This window comes from Microtus ochrogaster, unplaced genomic scaffold (assembly GCF_000317375.1).
Source record: "Microtus ochrogaster isolate Prairie Vole_2 unplaced genomic scaffold, MicOch1.0 UNK7, whole genome shotgun sequence".
Lineage (NCBI taxonomy): Eukaryota > Metazoa > Chordata > Mammalia > Rodentia > Cricetidae > Microtus > Microtus ochrogaster.
The window spans coordinates 3,508,513-3,526,965 of NW_004949105.1; the positions used below are offsets into that span (position 1 = coordinate 3,508,513).

At 49.4% G+C, this 18,453-nt stretch overlaps 1 protein-coding gene across 4 annotated transcripts in view; it reads right to left on the reverse strand.

The window, feature by feature from the left end:
• Arhgef10 (Rho guanine nucleotide exchange factor 10) overlaps window positions 1–18,453 on the reverse strand; it is an 85,783-nt gene that overhangs the window by 30,186 nt on the left and 37,144 nt on the right. For all 4 annotated transcript variants that reach the window (XM_026788805.1, XM_026788807.1, XM_013353442.2 and 1 more), the window contains 7 exons: window positions 15,684–15,761; window positions 15,267–15,446; window positions 13,402–13,518; window positions 11,933–12,025; window positions 9,087–9,257; window positions 7,559–7,704; window positions 5,959–6,134 (listed from right to left, as the gene is read on the reverse strand). In XM_026788805.1, the coding sequence (XP_026644606.1) occupies window positions 5,959–6,134; window positions 7,559–7,704; window positions 9,087–9,257; window positions 11,933–12,025; window positions 13,402–13,518; window positions 15,267–15,446; window positions 15,684–15,761 (961 nt within the window). The remainder of the gene's footprint in view (window positions 1–5,958; window positions 6,135–7,558; window positions 7,705–9,086; window positions 9,258–11,932; window positions 12,026–13,401; window positions 13,519–15,266; window positions 15,447–15,683; window positions 15,762–18,453) is intronic.

Genomic DNA, 18,453 nt, shown 5'->3' on the forward strand with positions numbered 1-18,453 from the left:
AGAAACAACAGGTCTGCACTGTGGCCACACTTGACCTAGTAGGCACTCTACCTACGGAGCCATCTCCTCAGCGATGTGTGTGTCCACACTCTGATGTGAATCTGAGGTAGGAAGGGAGGCTACGTCTTCTCAGCGATTAAAGACCTTGATACTGAGACCACAAGGTGTGTGTCCACCTCGGTCCAGCACAGGAAATGCACAAAGTGCCACCTGAGCAGGAGCAGCAGACACTGGGGACGTCAGGGCAGAGGCAGCTCTCAAAGGCGACCTCCGTGCAGCAGAGAGAGCCTGTTCTCTGGCCCAAACTCCATCAAGTAAAAACACACAAGCAGAAAACTTCTCAGAGCCAGTTTCCAGCTACCTGGTGATAGATTCTGAGCATTTCAGATTTTGTGGGTTGATTCTCTATTGCAGCTGGCACACATCTTTCTCCAGCTTTCTCACGGACACCACCCTTCCCCCTCCCCGTTTCTATGGAAATCCCTAGAACCAGTGAGAAAATTCGGGGTGTAAGCTGAATGGAATCTTATGTGACAAACAAAGAAGGGGCTGTGTGGCTGAGTCAACAGCAAGGACATTTACGACAACCTGGGTAGGAGTGTGGACTCAGACATGACCCTCTCCGAGTCTGGAGGCCAGACTATCTCTGACCAGGGGCAGAGTGTTTCCCAGGCCCAGACAAGGCTGTTCTAGCAGGGGTGGGCTGTAAATCAGAGGGTGCGGGAGCAGGGGTGAAGGGAAGCAGTGAGCCGCTGGTCTCCACAGGCTCCCACATCTATTTCTCAGAATGCCCCCTGATTTTCCCAGATCTCCAGAGAATCAGCAGGAATGGGAAGGAACTGCTATCCTCTGGCACAGCAACCAGCTCCAGTCTGTCCCGGTCCTCGTCCCCACAGGGCCACACCCCTGGGTCAGGCTTTTGATAACTAAGAGCTCACTGAGAGCAAACACCAGGGTTCAGAACTGGCTTCATGTGCTGCAGGGAGGGAAGTCCAACCTCCTGCGTATGAGTAACTAGTTCTTCCAGAACCATTTGGCAAAGAGTTTTTACACAAGACCCCCAAAACAAAAGCAGAAGAATAGGCATTACATCAAACTGAGAAGCTTCTACACAGCAGATCTGCCTGCAAGCTAACCACATGACAGAGGTTTACCACCTAGACCACACTAACAAAAAATCCAATTAGTCCAATTAAAAATGGGCAAATAATCTGAACAGACATTCCTAAAAATAATATACATAAGTGACCAATGAGACCACAAAGAAAAATTCTACATCAGTAATCACTGCAGAAAGGCAAATCAAGAGCCGGGTGATGGTGGCGCACGCCTTTAATCCCAGCACTCGGGAGGCAGAGGCAGGAGGATCTCTGTGAGTTCGAGACCAGCCTGGTCTACAGAGCTAGTTCCAGGACAGGCTCCAAAGCCACAGAGAAACCCTGTCTCGAAAAACCAAAAAAAAAAGAAATCAAATTACACATCACCTCACACTTGTGAGAAGGGCTGTCATCAAAAAATAAATAACAAAAGCAGGTGAGAAGCGGAGAAAGGGAATTACGGCCTGGCACTGACGGGAGTGTAGACTGTTAGTGGAGCCAGCAGAGGACAGCATGGAGGAGCCCCCAGGAAGCTACAAACAGACATGCCCCACGACCTAACTATCCTACCCCGGGTACACAGCCAAGCGACAGCAAGTCAGTACATCACAGGCCAAGACACAGAGGCAGCCGGGGTGGCCATCAGCAGACAGCACAGGCAATGAGAATATGGTACACACACACAGTGGGAAATTCTATCAATGACACAGTGTACTGAGTTCTGTCATGTGTAGCAAAATGGATGGAACTGGAATACGCTGTGCTAAATCAATTAAGCCGGACACAGAAAGATAAGGAGGTCCAAATACAAAGAGCTATTCCAGAGGCCGGGGCAGGGACAGGGGAGGGAGGCTGCAGAGGGGCTGCAGACGTACAGTGTGACTACAGTTCACAACCTAGGGATACCTGGAAGAGAGATGACAAGAAGCCCCAAACACGAGGCAACAACAAGGAGATGGCAGCATTAAATAGGCAGACGAGTCAGGACAGATAATATGTCAGTAATGACATGTCACCCTGTGTCCCACAGTTATAATTATTATGTGTTAACCAAAAGTTGAAAGATAATTTTCATGGCGACAGAAATATTAAGGATCTTATTCAATCATTTTATTTTGAATTCAGATGTCAAATTATCATAATATCTGACATAAGTAAGTTAAATATAGCAACAATTCATAATAAGCAGCACCAGGGGATGTGTTCTTATTTGGATGAGGAAGACTGGAGCCAAATAAGGTATAGATACCCCGAGTCCCCAGGTTACCTGTGGACCATATACCAGATAATCCAATACAAAATAACCATCCGGCACAGAAGGTGGGGACCTGCTTCTCTGTCAGTATTATCAGTGTGTGGGGAGCAGGTTAGTACACAGAATCCCAACAGATGGTTCATCATCTGCTTTCCCAACCCTGAACCACAGCCTGAAAAGTCAGCAAAACCTTTTAGACACATGTTGCAAAATGATTCCAGGAGATCTCAACACTTAACCCAATCCATGGGTCCCTGGAGGAGCCCAGATCACTGGTTCCCAAGCACCTCTCTACGTGTGTCGTTCATCACGGAAACTCGATGAGACTAACATGCATGCTGTGTCCCCAACAGAAGCCCGTTTTCTGGGTGCTTGGAGCCGTGCAGGGGCAGCTCCTTGCTGCTTCTGCTGGCACAGCCTCACCCTTCCCAGCACTGGTTGCTAGGCAGTGACACCCACACTCTGCCTCCAATACAGAACAACAGACCCAGCTTCCAAACCTGGATGTTCCAGTCATTCAAACAGCAGAGAAGTCATGTGACTTCAATAAGAACAAGAACTTCCACCTAGCTTCTCAAAACGCCCCAAGATAACAAGTCCGAGGGAGGGGGAAGAAGACACAGAGGCCACCAAACTCTATAGGAAGAACAAGCGAGACTCAGGGAGGTCTCCATGTGAGTGAGCTGGCCTGGAGGGCAGTGTGTTTACTCCTAAGGACAGGCTGACCCCAGACTAGTGTTAGACAGGCCAGCAAGCGTGCTGTCTGCTGCGGCAACAGTAACCCCTCCTCTCGTTTCGCCCTGGCTGTCCTCTACTCAGAGATCAACATGGCTCTGATTTCCCAAATGCCGGGCTCAAAGGCGTGCGCCACCACCACCTGGCAGCAAACCTCTCTAATGCAGGAAGACACCCCATCAAGGAGTGGGTTCTCTCTTCCACTGTGTTAGCGCAGAGATCAAACTCAGGCCAGCCAGGCTTGGTGGCAAGTGCCTGCCGAGCCATCTCACAAGCAAAACATCTTAAGTGCCTAACCACCAAGAAGAAGAAAAGTTAAACTGTACCTACTTGTGGTGATGACTGGCTAACCAGTTGGCTGCATGACACATTTCACTTTACGCATAAATAACAAAGCATCACATTAAACATTTGAGACACATCTGGCATGCAATTAAACCTCAGCAGGTGGGCAAGTCCAGTCTGGGAAGCACACCGCTCATAAAGCCCTTCAAGAGTTAGTCATCACTGCCATGTGTAGCACTCAGATGAAGGCTCACTGAGTCTCAGGCAGCAAAAGATAACTGGGGCCTTTTCCAGTTCTATGTTCCTAAGCATGGAGCAGCATCTCAGGGGTAGTCTCCCATGGACCCCAGGGACGGCTGACTGGACTTCCACAGCTGCCCCAGAACCATGGCTCTCTCAGGAGTTCCCAGGCCACACAGCTGCAAGCAGGGGTCACCAGCCGAGTGCACACATGCAAGGGTCAGGCAGGGTGACCACATCCATCTGTAGAACCCCACGTCTTCCCAGAAGCTAGTTTTAGAGGCACTGCTTATGAGAACATGGTCTCCCTTTTAGCTGCCAAAGCTTTTATTCCTGCTTCTATTATGGGATGCGTCCCACAGTGCAGCATCTGTGTGTCGGGATAGCCTGGCCGGTGCCAGTTTCACTTACGGCTCAGGACTCAGTGTTTGGTTCATCACAGCTTCTAATAAATACATGATAGGAGAATACCACTTCATTAGACTGCAGCGCCCACTGGAAACCACAATGCTCTTTAATTCGTCCTACAGATGTCTTCTATACGGTATGCTGTTAGGCTAGGGAATAAAGAATGGCAAACCAGGGGAGAAATGAACAGATGAAGTCACACACCCACTAAGCTACCACCTCAGCTGATAGTATTTCAGCATCAGTGTCAGCAGTGGGATGATGAGACACACTCTACCAAGACGTGGGTTCATCCACAGTGAACAGCAGAGCAAATCTCCAGAAGACAACGACTGTCTCACTGTTGGAGAGCGTGGAAAAAGATGCCCTAAGAAACGGCTTGGCTGAGGTCATCTCGGGGCTTTCTTATGACACAAAACCAATACCTGCCTGCAAAGGGCAATCTGCATGCCTCCACGACTTCCCCAACTCCTCTTAACAAGACAGAACAGCAATCCTCCTGCACTCGGGATGAGGACTGTTCCCCTTAGCTGCTCAGCACCCAGCATCCTACGCCACACCTCATCCTTGGGACAGTGGGTAAGCTCGGCTCTGGCTGGCCTTCCTTCAGTTCCCTGTGCTCAGCTCCTGCTGTAGCCTTCACGGTGAAGTGGGAGAGAGATGCCGGGTGCTCCGGGATGACTCAGCTGTGCACAGCACTTGGTGTGGAAAGGTCACCACAACACACAGGGCTTCAAGGAAACGAATCCTTTTCTGATTCTTCTTTCCACAGAGCTGGTCACACCCTGCTTTACACTTTTCCCTAATGTTCTTACCAATTCTAACACCATCCTACATTTGTGCAGGACAAGTCATCAACAGAGAGAGGATAAGAAAATGTAAGTCCGTGTGTCCGCTATGAATTCCTTGTGATCAGCATCATCAATAGCTGTCTGAACACTGAGAGGCAACCTTAGCTATAAACACACGTTAACACCGACAGCAACGTGAAACACAGCCCTTGCAATCAACACTTCTGAGTTCCCTAGAGGGGATTCTAAAGGCCACTTGGAAAAATAATCAATTTCCCCTTGAATAAAATTTCAATGAGCTGTGACAATTTGGAACATCATTTTCTTCCTGCATCCCCTCCCCCCATCCTTCCCTTTCTCCTCACACTGCCCGTCTGTCTGTAATCTGTCTTAGTGTTCTAGGATACTCTCTGGTACTTCAGCTCTACTTGAGTGTCTAGATAAAGGTACACGCTGCTTTAAGTGGCGGGTACAAACTACAGTCGGCATTCAAGAGTCTAATAACTGATACTATGTTCGAAGAACTAGTGTCCCGGGCAGATGACCAAACAGTTAACATACCAGGAATTAGCAAAGTAGAAGGGATTAGACCAGATACTCACTGCTCTGTTTGCCTGTGTTTCCCCTAAATGTACATGCCCAACCAGAAGGGCTGGGTTTCAACGCCTGTTTTCATGCTTCTGGGAGCATCAGAAAAGAATTCATTGGAAAGGTTGACACTTGTTAAGGTTATGGCATTTTCCCATTCACTCTGATTTAATTGGTCCAGAGGCAGAGGTCAACCATGAATTAAATCTAGCTAGTCTTTATTCAGGTTTGAGATGGAAGAGGAGGAGAAAACAATGATGGCTGCTCTCAGGTCAAAATCTCCAGGCCGAAACACGACTGTGCAGTGCCGAGTCATCCCCAAACACCACTGTCCTCCTGCTCCACCGTGAAGGTCACGTGCACCAGCTCCCCCTCCCCACGGGGGCCAGCTGGCATGGAGCAGAGCCTGCCCACGGTCTTCTGACAGCACTACTGATCAATCTACTGCCACCTTGTAGCCAAAGCAGTGTGGAGACAGAGCTCTGACATGTCAGACAGACAGACAGACAGACTGACCAAGGCAGCAGATTCCATAAAAGCGGACAAGACTGTCACTCACGTGGCTTCACATTGGCCACCACAGCCAGGCTTTCAGGCGAGTGTGCAGCATGGTGCCTGCTGTGCTCCCCAGCGCCAGAGCTACCTCCGTACTCAATCACATCCACGTGTCCTAGAGGGACACTCCACTTGAGCAGGTATCTCTGGTTCATCACAGTGTGGCTTTCATGTGAAGTCCTAGAACAAACAGAAGCTGTTACTTCACGGATGACCATGGGGCCAAGTTCCGATGCCTCCCGTCCCTCCCGCGTCCCCGAGCAGCAGGGCAGTCGCCAAGGCACTCGGGATCCTCCTGCAAACAGCAGTCTCTGGCTCCGGCTAAGGCCTCCAGCAGGATGGGCAAGCAAAATCCTCTCAACAATCTCACCCAGAACCTGAGAACTCACAACAACCCTGTCTGAGGAGTCTGGAGAAAATGTCCCAAGTGTGCAGAGATGTTCTGGGTTGACTCTAGCTTCCTGTTTATCCTTGTACGGCTGACTACATTATACTAACATTGATAAAGTTAAGTCAACCCACACTCCAGGCGTGACTGAAGCATTTGCTGAGTGCACAGAAGGGAAATGAAGACCTAGGTATTCTCTTCTTTTACTACAACATGGGAAACAAACACAGAACACAAACACCCATGACCAAAGCAGCAGCAGAGCCCACAGCTCACGTAATTATACACATGAACAGCCACAGCCATGTCACCGAGGGTGCTCCAGACAGCGTCTGCAGGACCGTCCTGACCCTCGTGGTCAACGCCCTTCACTTGATGACAAGGAGTCAGAGGGTTGGCAAGTGGAGTGACTCTGCCTATCAAGTATCACCCATATATCCTCTCTGCCAGAACTCTGGTAGTGGGAGGAGGGTGGTCACCTACTCACAAGGGTAAGGGTGAGGATGGGTGTGTGGCTGCACAGTTCCCAGTCTGCTCTTCAGGAGGGACAACCTAGATGCCATGCCCCATACCTTCCACAGTGCAGGCAGCATGCTAGACTACTCTGCGTTACCAAAGGCTTATCAACTGCTCCTGCAAGGACAGCAAAAACCTCTCACCAGCCCCTAGAGCTGGCTCCACAAACTGTGAGGACCCTACATCCCAGGTCCCTCTGTTCTGAGGACAAACCGAGTGACAGAACTAATGGAGACAACTGGGGGTAGATCCAAATGTAAACATGCCGGAAAATAGCTATTTAGAGGATCAGCTAAATGATAACCAAGAGCCATAGGTGACGAGGGAGATGGGAGGACACAATTCGGGGCTAGCTCCAGCATCAGCCTATGTGAGTCCACCTGTATGCACCTGATGTCCGCCAGCAGACCCACTGATCCTCAACAACTCAGTGCCAGAGTTTGTCTGTGTGCAATGCTTGGGTCGCACCCTCAGCACGCATAATAATAAAATGCTAATACTACTACTACTGATGATGATGATGGTGGTGGTGGTGGTACAAAAGCTTTCAATGACTTTGCCTTCACTAAGGTACTGAATTTGGCCACAGTCTGGTGCAGTTCAGGCGAGAGACTGAATGCAGCCTCTCTCTCCCTCATTCTCTGATGCACACAGCGTGTTACTGTAAGGCTGACACCGTGTAATGTGGCCTCATTCTTACCGTGAGCTGGCAGTGGCACACATCAGCACATCATTCAACATGAAGAGTCGGCGTTCTTTGGTCTTCATGATTTCTCCCTTGTCATTGTAAACAGTCTCGATCACGTCATCGGATCGAACGAGGTACCGATTTCCACTGCTGAGGAGCTGAGTGTTCGAAAGGACACCGACACAGTCACTACATCAGGGTTCATGTAAAGCAGAAGGTAAGGGGCCCTGCCGAAATGTACAATCTTACAGGATCCATGCTTTATGGCTTAGTCTCTGGAAGAAGGATCCATAGCTCTTGTTCCCTCCTCACACAGAAGCTACTGAGCTCAGTGTGTGACTTTAAACCACTTATCTTATGAAGAGCAACACTGGGGGGTGAAAAGTCACTTAGCAACCGACTTTAAAGCAAAGGTAAGTCTATACCTTGCTTGATTTACTGTTGCTGTTTTGCCACTATTGTTGACTGTACACAGGACTTCATGCAACCCATCACGTGTTCGACCACTGAGCTATACCCCACAAAGGCTGTATCTGGACTTCTCATCATATGCCACTCTGTGTCACTGAGACATCAGCTGAAGGATGCTCTGCACCGATCAGTACCATGGGATGTAACCTCATGCTCAAAATAGAAGACACAGCACCTCTGGCCCAGATGACTGCTACCACCTCTGAGCCTAGCCTATCACCCTGACTGCCCAGCTCCCAGAAACTGGCTAGAAGCCGACATCATATCTGGGCAGAGGATCACGGTCAGGTGCTTCCGGCTGCAATCAGTATGCCTTCCTTCCCAGGGAGCTCTCACATCTAGCACCATGGAGATGCACAGCTATGAAGGACATAAACTGTATGAAGAGCAGAGCCGGCTGCACTTCTCCACTCAAAAGCTTCCAGTCACTGAGACACTCAGAGAAATGCCTCTCACAATAGGCAGCTGTAACATCGGCAGCAGGAAGTCACTGGGTATCATCAAGCAGGATGTCTCCCCCAAGGAGAAGAAAATGAATGTGGCATCAACAACAATGACGAACACCGCACCAGTTAGCAGAATAACACCGCACCAGTTAGCAGGGCTCCTACATGGAGACTGGCTCCCCCCACAGACGGGGCCCTAAGCCAGCATCTGAAGGCCTAGGGAGGTCTGTGGTGTGCTACAAGAAATCCTTCTGAGAAGAGGAAGCCAAGCAGCCGGGCTAAGGACCTCTTTGTTCTGGAGCACACCATGTTCGGCACAGGTGGACAGCGACAAACAACTAACCAAAACGAAAAAGGGGATTTTGAAACTAAAGCTCAGAGTTGCTCTTAACCTTTTTGGGGTTCTTTGTTCCAAAGGGGGTGCTATCAAATCTATGAGCCCCTTTGCTGAGAAAACAAGTAGGCAAAAGTGAAGGTTTTACAAGCAACCTCAGGTATTCCCAGCCCCACACACCACAGTTAGCTGAGCAGAGGGAGTTACCCTAGGAATTAATCTATCACCCTGGCTTGTTAGCATGAAGGAAAAATACTCCAGCAAAGGGCTGAGAAAAACCTCTCCCGACCTTGTTCAGGTATCTTTCATTTATGGCTTTTGCTATCTGTTTGACTTCACAGCGCTGGTCAGCGTCTCTTTTTCTCTCGTTTAGTTTCTCCGCCAGGGTCTCGAGCTCCGTCAGTGCCATCTGAAGGGGCAGCCTGTCAGGGTGTCCTTTGGCTGTGTTCTTCAGCATGTCCTGTGAGCAGGAGGCAGGGTGTAGATGGTCAGCAAAGACGCTTCCAAGCCCAACGGTTAGCAGACTGCTCGGTCAGGCAGCTGGAGTGACATGGGCAGCCAGCCACCGCTAGAGGAGGATCGGGGCTCAGAGAGGAACAAGAGAATCACCTCAACTGGATAAACAGCCAGTCAGCTGTTGGTGTAAAAATGAAACTGCTGACGAAAAAAGAATACACAGTGTGGGCCCCTGGCATAGGAATACTCCACCATCCCAGAAGCCAACAGTGGCCCGGACAGAACAGTCAGGCTGCATTTTTCCCCTGGGCGCAGACAACTGTACCTACTCACCGAAGCTCCCAGCAGTGTTAACTGTGCTGCTGTGGCATCTACTATCCCACAAGGTCGAACCACCCAGCAGGTCTGTGTGCCCCGTCTCTCCACACGGCACAAAGGACATACGGCACTGCATGGTACCACCCAGGTTCTCCTCACACTCCTCTCTGCTCCCTCAGACCCCAGGCCTTTTGCAGGCTGAGGCTAAAGCTCTGTATCCACCCATTCACACCAAGTTTTTCCAACAGCACGTATTTACTCCGAGTTTCCAAGTCCCACTTGGTAATTCTCACACTATTTCAGGCTTTTTATTATCATCCTGTTATGGAGAGCTTGACGCCACTATCGCAGCTGTTCTGGGATACCGTAGCCCACACCACTCCAAGACTGTGGGCTGAAGCTATAAGTGTGTGTGTGCTCTACTGACCTGCTGACAGGGCACTCCCTGAACCTTCTCTTTCTCCTAACACTGGAGACACAACAGTACTGAAGTGGGCCAATCAACAACCCTACGGTGATCTCTAGGGACCCTCACACTTCTCACTCTAAAGCAAAAGCAAGGCCAGTCTGGGTATTGTCTCACCTGCTACACAGCTGTACCTGATACGGTCTCTAAGTCTCTTGAGGGAAATTAAATTCTCCTCTAGTAAAGACATCAGTGACAAGAAAGGGAAACAGCCTTGATGCTGAAACAGGGAGGAAAGTCAAACTAGCAAGACACAGCATTTCCTCGAGAGCTTTCTTCATTCTTGTGCAGGCTGGGAGAGCCGCTGGCACTGGACACGGAAAGCCCGACGTTGGCAAAGGCTGGATGGAGAGACGTAAGCACAGGAGATCCCTGTGACGTGATGGGAAGGTGGCGTGGCAGGTGCTGAGCACCACAAGATCCAGCTCAGATCACTGCTGAATGGACCAGTTAACCAGTCAGATTCACCCCACTAGAGAGCAGTCAGGTGCCTAGCTCAGAGCCACAAGGACACAATGACTGTGGAGAGCAGAGCAGACACAGCAGGAGCTGATGCTGAAGATGACCTTACTCGGCCTTCTCATCTCAGGAGTCTACTGTGTGCTCAGAAACCGACTAGTCCTACGACAGCCAGTGTACAGCATCTCTTACTCTGTGCTCTAAACTCAGAGAGCAGCCGCACAGAGAAGGACTTGTCTGAAAGTAACCATGATGCTTGACAAAGCACAGTGCAGCAGATTCAGAGGAAATCACTAGAGCCGGGGGAGGAGGCTGAAGGATGGCCGCAGTCACCGAAACCTCACAAAGGGCCAGAGAAGCTGGCGTCCTGAGAAAGAGGCTCTGGCAAGTGCTGTGAACAGCACAGGACCATGTCAAGGACTTACACATGGACGTGCGGTCAGGAATGGCAGCACCCGAGGGCTGACTCCAATTCCAAAAGAGGCTCTATAAAGAGGGGCAGGAACTACCTGGCTTTCACCTGGGGCTGATGCTCCCCCACTGCTACAAACAGGGCTGGGGATGTTTCCTGAAGGGGCTAACAGGCATCACAAACACCCCTACTCAGAGCTGAGCATGGTTCTATCTCATGCAGCATCCCCTTTTTATAAGTTATCACAACAATCACCCTGGTGTCTTTTTCTGTATAAACTCTGCTTGCTAACTGATTGCTCCCATGGAGCCAAACGGCAGGCTTTTCTGAAAACGCTCTCGTGGCGTTTCGCACAGCTCCTGGGCAGCCCTTCAGTCAGTCTTTCACAGCTGTTGTTCAAGAGTCCTCAATCTTCAACATCTATTACTCCGATTCATCAATTCTCCCACTTTGACCAACTCTGCTGTTAAAAGACATGGACATCGTATGTATCTCTGATGACCAACTTCTCCCTAAACATTCTGTCTTTTAACAGGGACAGATCTCGGCACAAACAGCCCAAAGGCTCCAGTATTCATGACCAATATGTACCTATCCTGCATATAAATTACCTGACACTCTGTCAACAACAAAACAACACCAAAACCACCAAAAAACAAAAACAAAACAAAACAAAAAACCCCCGAACAATTTACGAGTATAGAGATGACTCGGGAGTTCAGGGCACTGGCTGCTTTTGAAGAAGACCCTCTGGTTTCCAGAACCCTCGTGGCAGCCCACATCACCCTTCAGTCCAGTCTCAATGCCCCACTTTGGTCCACAGCCACTGTGGCTGCGGGTGACTGTGCCCTGCTGTCCCGTGACAGCAATAGACTAGTGGCCAACTCCAGGTGCAGCCCATCTATTTGCAGCCACAAAGGAGGTCTGCAATTGTTGAGAGCGGGGAGCCTTCAGGGTCTCACCACTCCTGCTCCTGGTCTTTCACCACAGTGACAAGCACATGCTCTCTGTGGCCCGGGCATACCTGCAGCAGGAGGATGAACTGCGGGAACCTCTGGATGGGTCGCATCATAAGGCTGTGGAGTGTAACTCGGTCCGGACTGGAATCCTGGCTCAGCTACAGGGAAGAAGGACAGGCTCAGTGCATGCAGTGGGCCAGCCTTGCTGTGTTCCTGCTGCCTACAGAGCGAGGGTGATGGACAGGCTGCACAATGCGAAACTTTCTAGAACATGTGGAAAAGACTTTCTACACCAGCCCTTGGGAAGACTCTGCTGATGCTGGCCCCAAGAAGGAGCCATTACTGGCTATCTCAGGCCCCGATACACTTCCCAGAGTCCTTAAGGTTCCATGTCGGTCAGTCTGCTCCAGGAGAGGCTGTGGCCCCTTCTGCTATTTCAGAGAGAAAGTTCCTCCCAATACTTATTAGTCATCTTTACAAGTATCTCTGAGCACCCAGGGAGGCACCAGTACTGGGCTTCCTGAGGCCATGGTGGCCCTGACCCTGGGGCTAAACCTGGGTCGTCTCCTTGTAACAACCCCACACAGTGAAAGTTGCAAGGCTTAGCTAGGCCTAGACTCAAGGTCACCTGGCCCTGGTGAGCAGACCAGGAGGGAATATAGACACTGCAATGCCACAGTTTATATCAGCATCAAGCTCCTGAAAAAACCCTCAGCGGAAATCAATTTCTAATTGGTAATGTCTCTGTTCCCTCTAGGGAAAGAGATGATGTCACAGCTCAAGGACACAGCTCAGCTTCTCCAAAGCCAGAGGACATTTAATTTCTGGATGGCGCTCCTTGAGCTGACCATGTGCAGTGGGGACCTTAGCAGGACCTTTCCAGGAACAGGGTCCTAGATCAAGAACACACTGTGCCCAGAAGCTTTATCATTGAGATGAGACTGAGCGGGGATGCACAAGCTCCCCAAAGGGACTTCAACCTGGTTCTGTAGGGCAACCTCAGCAGACTTTCACGTCTGGGGCTCTGAGCCCTGCCTGCAGACCAGCAACCACCAGGGAACTGCCCTCCATTGTGGAGTGGAGGAAGGCAGCAAGGGCTTGGTGCTCTGAGCCTGACATCAGGAGGCACAAAGGCCACATCTCTAGCATGGGCTCCTCATGGGGTCAGCCTTTCCAGGCCTTGTCTCTGCTCTGTCTCAGGGAGGGGCTCATTTCCGACTGTGATCTAGATGCAGGCTACTGTCACTCCTAGCACCACATGGAGATGGGAGGCCCCGCCATCTGCGGGCTCTGACTGAACTTCCTTTACGTCTATATCCATACAAGCACACTAAGGTATGCAAACAAAGGTTCCTTCAAAAAGCTATATACAGCCTAAAATCCCATCCCACAGATACCCGGGTCTCATCATGACTCTGCAGTAAACAGCACAGCATGTTCAAGGCCAGGCTCAAGCCAGCTTCATTCCAAGACACTTTGCTATGGACTTGTCATAAGATATGGTCCAAACCCACAGCAGTGCAAGTGTGCTTACCTTTAAGAACTCAAGGAAGGCAGGCTTTGTGGCGCACGTCTTCTTGAGGACGGCCACAGCCGTGCTGAAGTTGTTCACATATTCGCTGTAAGCATCCAGCACCATGGACTTGGAGAACTGGAGAAAAGAGATTGGGAAAGGTGTGGCTTGGAGCATGCCCTTCACAATGCTTTCGCACCACAAACCACTGGGGCTGCATGAGTTCTTTTTCCCTGCATGCTTGCAGTGCACTTGGCGCCCACCTGGCTGGACATTGCTAGGCTGGCCCCAACGCACCTGTTCCTGCACTTTAAGATAGGAGGTAAACCCTGCTGGCTGTAGAGGAACACAGCCAGCCAGCGCTAAGTTTCCTGGGCAGACACAGCTGCCAAGAGAAGAAGGGTCATTACGCAGTGGCCCCAAAATCCTCCCTTGGGGCACAACCTACCTCTGCAAACACAGGGGAAAGTTGACCCCTTCCTCAGGTGGAGATATGACACCCATATGTTAACATTTCCTATTCTTCTGCAAACACAAAGGCTTCAAGATGCAGGAAGAGGCAGGCCTTGTGCGCCTGGTATCAACTTTCAGAGACCAATTATTTCTCGTTCTTTCACAAAGACATCGTGTGTCACCAAGGACAGACAGGTGACTGACATGAGCATGCTTTCCAGCAGCTTTTCTCTGGCTGTGGGGCGCGAGTCTGTGTTCGTGTGTGTGTGTGTGTGTGTGTGTGTGTGTGGCCTGGGTCATGACGCTGAAACGCGTGTTTGCTCTGTCCACTTCATCAGGTATTTGTTCAAACTATACAGAGAAAAGGGCTGGGCCAGCACTCATGCTTAGGAAACTGGGTCAGGACACCTCGAGTTCAAGGCCAGTCTGGAGTACAAAGCAAGATTCTGTCTCAAAAACTCTAACAGGGCCAGTGTGGTGACTCAGAGGGTAGAGGAGCTTGCCCACCAGCCTGACAACCTGAGTTCAATGCCAAGGACCCAGAGTGGGAGAGGAGAGCAGACTATGAAAGCTGTCCTCCGACTTCCATGAGTGTCCCCAATACACAATAAAGAAATAAATTGTAATTTAGAAAAAAAAAGTAAAAATAACTGTTAAAAGTTTGCTACATCACTAATGTAGCATCATTTAAGTTCACAAGAACTTCCCCACAAACCTTCAAGCAAGTTTCTCTCCCTTGGACAGCAACATTAGGTAATCACAGAACTAACTGGCTTCACCCACAGCCTTCTCCATCTGGACGGAAGGGGAAACAACACACTACGGACCTAACCCTCCTGAAGATGAAAGGTACAATGACTCCAAAGCAATGACATAGAAATGCCATGCCCTCAGCTCCTGGGTGGCTGCTTCTGCTGCCAGGAAATGTCACCTGCAAGCTGCCTAAGCTCTGTATTCCTGCGTCACCCAGGAGGACCAAATCCTAGGTCCATGTAACAAAACTTCAGGTCAAAGAATAAAGGTTTGAGAAAAACATCCAGATATTTTTCTGCCTCATTTTATACAATCAGCAGGCATAGAGAATATCATGTGTAGAAAGTATGGCCTACATCAGGAAGTGGGGGCATGGTGACACTACACAGACAGAGCCCTCACTTGGGAACAAAGCAGAACTCACTTCATGACTGTGCAACCAAAACGGGATCAGGTGTGTACACTTAAGCCTTCCTGGACCTGTCTTCCGTCCTGAACCTCTGCCCAGGCCCGTTTGTCCCCTGGGAAAGGGGCCCCTGCTCCTTCCCTGAGTGTACAACTGGATCAGGGCATTAAATTTATCAGCACGCATCCTTAGGGGCTCTGGGGTCTGGAAAGCGATCCACCCTGAGAGCCCACAGAGCTTCAGGTGGGGTGTGGAATGGAGGCTGCTGAGTTACCGAGGCCACGAAAACGTCTCCGATCGTTTCCACCGCATCCCACTCAGACACGCGGCTGGCCAGTGCAATCTGGAACATGGAGTGACATTGCAGGATCTCTTTGACCCGATAAAACACCATCTTGAGCTTCCTGTCACTCAGGAGCCGGGGCTCCATTTCAGACAGCGGCTTCTCATATTGCTGAACCAGAAACAAGTATGGACAGTTCAGTCACACGAGGTGGCAAGAGAGTTATTCTCACTTCAGAACAAATCAAGTGACTTTCAACGTCAGCATGCAGTCACAAGAGTTACATTTCAGAGACTTTCTCACATTTGTACACTTTGAGCCATAAATTATATGCATACAACACACATCCAACAAAACTATGTGTGGACGGGGAAGGAGGGGGTGAAGCGTGCCGCAGGTGCTGGGTACCTCCAGAATCCTCCGCAGAGCGTCCACGTAGTTCTTCTCGCTCTCGACAATGGAACCCAGGATGTACCTCCTCACAACCTGTCAGGAAGGGCAAACAAGACGACAGACAGTTGCTTCAGGATGCACACAGGTAAACTTTACTTCCAGGTTAAAGCCTGTTCATTAAATAAATATTTTTGCCAGATGTGGTGGTGCACATCTCTGGTCAGCACTGGAGAGACAGGGGCAGGTGGAGCTTCGTGGTTCAAGAATGAAGCCGTTTACACAGCAAGTTTCAAGTTGCCAGAGCCACGTCTCAAAAAAAAAAAAAAAAGTAAGATTTTTTTTTTCAGGATGGGGTTTCTCTGTATCACTTTGGAGCCTGTCTTGGAGCGTGCTCTGCAGACCAGGTGGGCCTCAAATTTACCCAGCAGTAAACCAGGTTGGCCTCGAACTTACCCGGCAGTAAGATATCTTTAAAACAGAGTTAAAGGAGGCCTCTGAAGAAATGTTGTGAGCGGTGTGTTAACTAAACAGCGCAGCCAGTATAAAACACATCTCTGGTGATACAACTGTCACCTTTTATACCTCAAATTATAGCTGGGCGGTGGTGGCACACACTTTAATCCCAGCACTAGGGAGGCAGAGGCAGGTGGATCTTCATGAGTTTAAGGCCAGTCTTGTCTACAGAGCAAGTTCTAGTACAAACTCAATTTTCCAAAGCTGCACAGCAAAACCCTGTCTCAAAATCAAAAATAAACCAACCAAACATAAACAAACAAACAAACAAAAAGCTCTCAAACTATAAACTATGACACAACAGCAGGACAAACAGAGCAATAGCAAGAAAAACACACTGGCTTATGCAACATCCATGATCTGAATCAACCAATCAGGTTTCAAGTTCTCAATACCACAATATGTGAGGCTTCATGTATAAACTGAGGGCAGAAAAGCTTCATTCTCAATTAAATAATGCTACTAGCAATAGCCACCTAAAAATCATTACTCCTAAGCTGCAGACGAGCAGATTGCCTGCAGAAGATGCAACAATGGACTGCTATGCTAACGCACACCTGGGCAGTGTGTTAATACTCTCCTGTCATGGGAAATGTGAACTTGGGAGTTGTCCTGAAATCAACACCCACAAACATACACATGCTTAACACATGCATTTGTACACACATTACCATCACACATGATATGGACACATGCACACACACCACATTCACACCAGTACACACCAGAACTTTTCTAGCAAACACTTGCTAAATGGCATGATCTGCAGATACTGCAGTGCCACCTAGTGACAAAGACATCATTTCCACCCTGAACATTCAAGGTTCAGAGTTTAATCATGAATTATGAAATATTAGCAAAGACAGTCATTGCTCTCTTACAAAAAGGACTACATATTGAACCCACAAAACTAAGACTACAATGAACCTTCCGAAGATATCGAAAGAAGTTCAAAACTCTGTGTGTGTATGTGTGTGTGTGTGTGTGTGAGAGAGAGAGAGACAGACAGACAGAGACAGAGAGACAGAGAGACAGAGACAGACAAACAGGCAGGCAGGCAGGAAGTGTGTATGTCAGAGACCAATTCTGTGTGTCGTCCCCGGGCACTTTAGCTTTTGAGACAAGCTCATTTGCTGCTCTGTGGCTCACCAGTTCAGTAGGGTTTGCTCATCAGAGAGCCATAGGGATCCGGCTAGCCTGCTTCCCCAGTACTGGGATGTATCTCACCAGGCTCAGTGTGTTACACAGGCTCTGGGGGTCACACTCAAATCCTTTCGCATATGTAGCAAGCATTGTATGAACACAGGCTTGGCAGCTGATACCTGCAATCCCGGTAGAGAGGAGGCCCAGGCAGGAGGACTAACAACACGCCGGGCGTAGCTTATGAGTTCCTGACAGCTTGGCCTACAAACTCAGAACCTACCTCAGAAAGCACAGATGAAGTGGGGTTAGAAGCACTCTAAGCTGCCATGAGGCCGTCCTCACTTAGCTCACTCTCAGGAGCAGCCTGAGCCTGGAGGGTCCATACCATTCTGTGGTCATTCTTGTCCTTACATGGGATGCTGTAGGGTGACTAAGATCTGGCGCCCTCAGGATGCAAATAATTTCCAATAGCAATCTCAAAAATATAAGAGCTATCCTACCCCTTCCTAAAATAGGGCATGAAAAGAGCATCCAAAGCAGTCTTTCTGGTTAGTTATACGACTTTCTTCCTAGTTCAGAAGGGGAGGGGGGAAGAATCCAAAAGCATCAACACCCCCAGTTTAACCTTTAAAGACAGAACTCTCAAGGAAAACTCAGTTGCCAGGGAAAAAAAATACCAGACGTGAATCACAGCTATAGGAAAGCAACCTGACAAAGAACACAGAACTCCAGGAGCTGCTAAGGGCCTTGGTAGCATGTGAAAACTGAGACCTTATCCACGGCATGCAGGAGGGGAGTTGGGGTTAAACACAATCAGTGTGGCTGAGCTAATCCTCGTGTGGTCTACAGGGCCTTTCTGCAGAGATGTCTCTACTTAATCATCACCTATGTATCTCCAGCTCCACCCCGTCAGGCCTACTAACCACAATGAACATCCAAGAGGCTGCTGGGATTATGGAGGTGTCAATACCTCTTGTTTAAAATTCTATGAGCAGACTGCCCAGATGGCTGGGGGAGAAAGCACTTGCTGTCCAAGCCTGAAGACCCAAATTCCCACACCAGAACCCAAGGTGGACGGAAAGAACTGATTCCCGGAAGTTGTCCTCTAATCTACGCACACACACACACA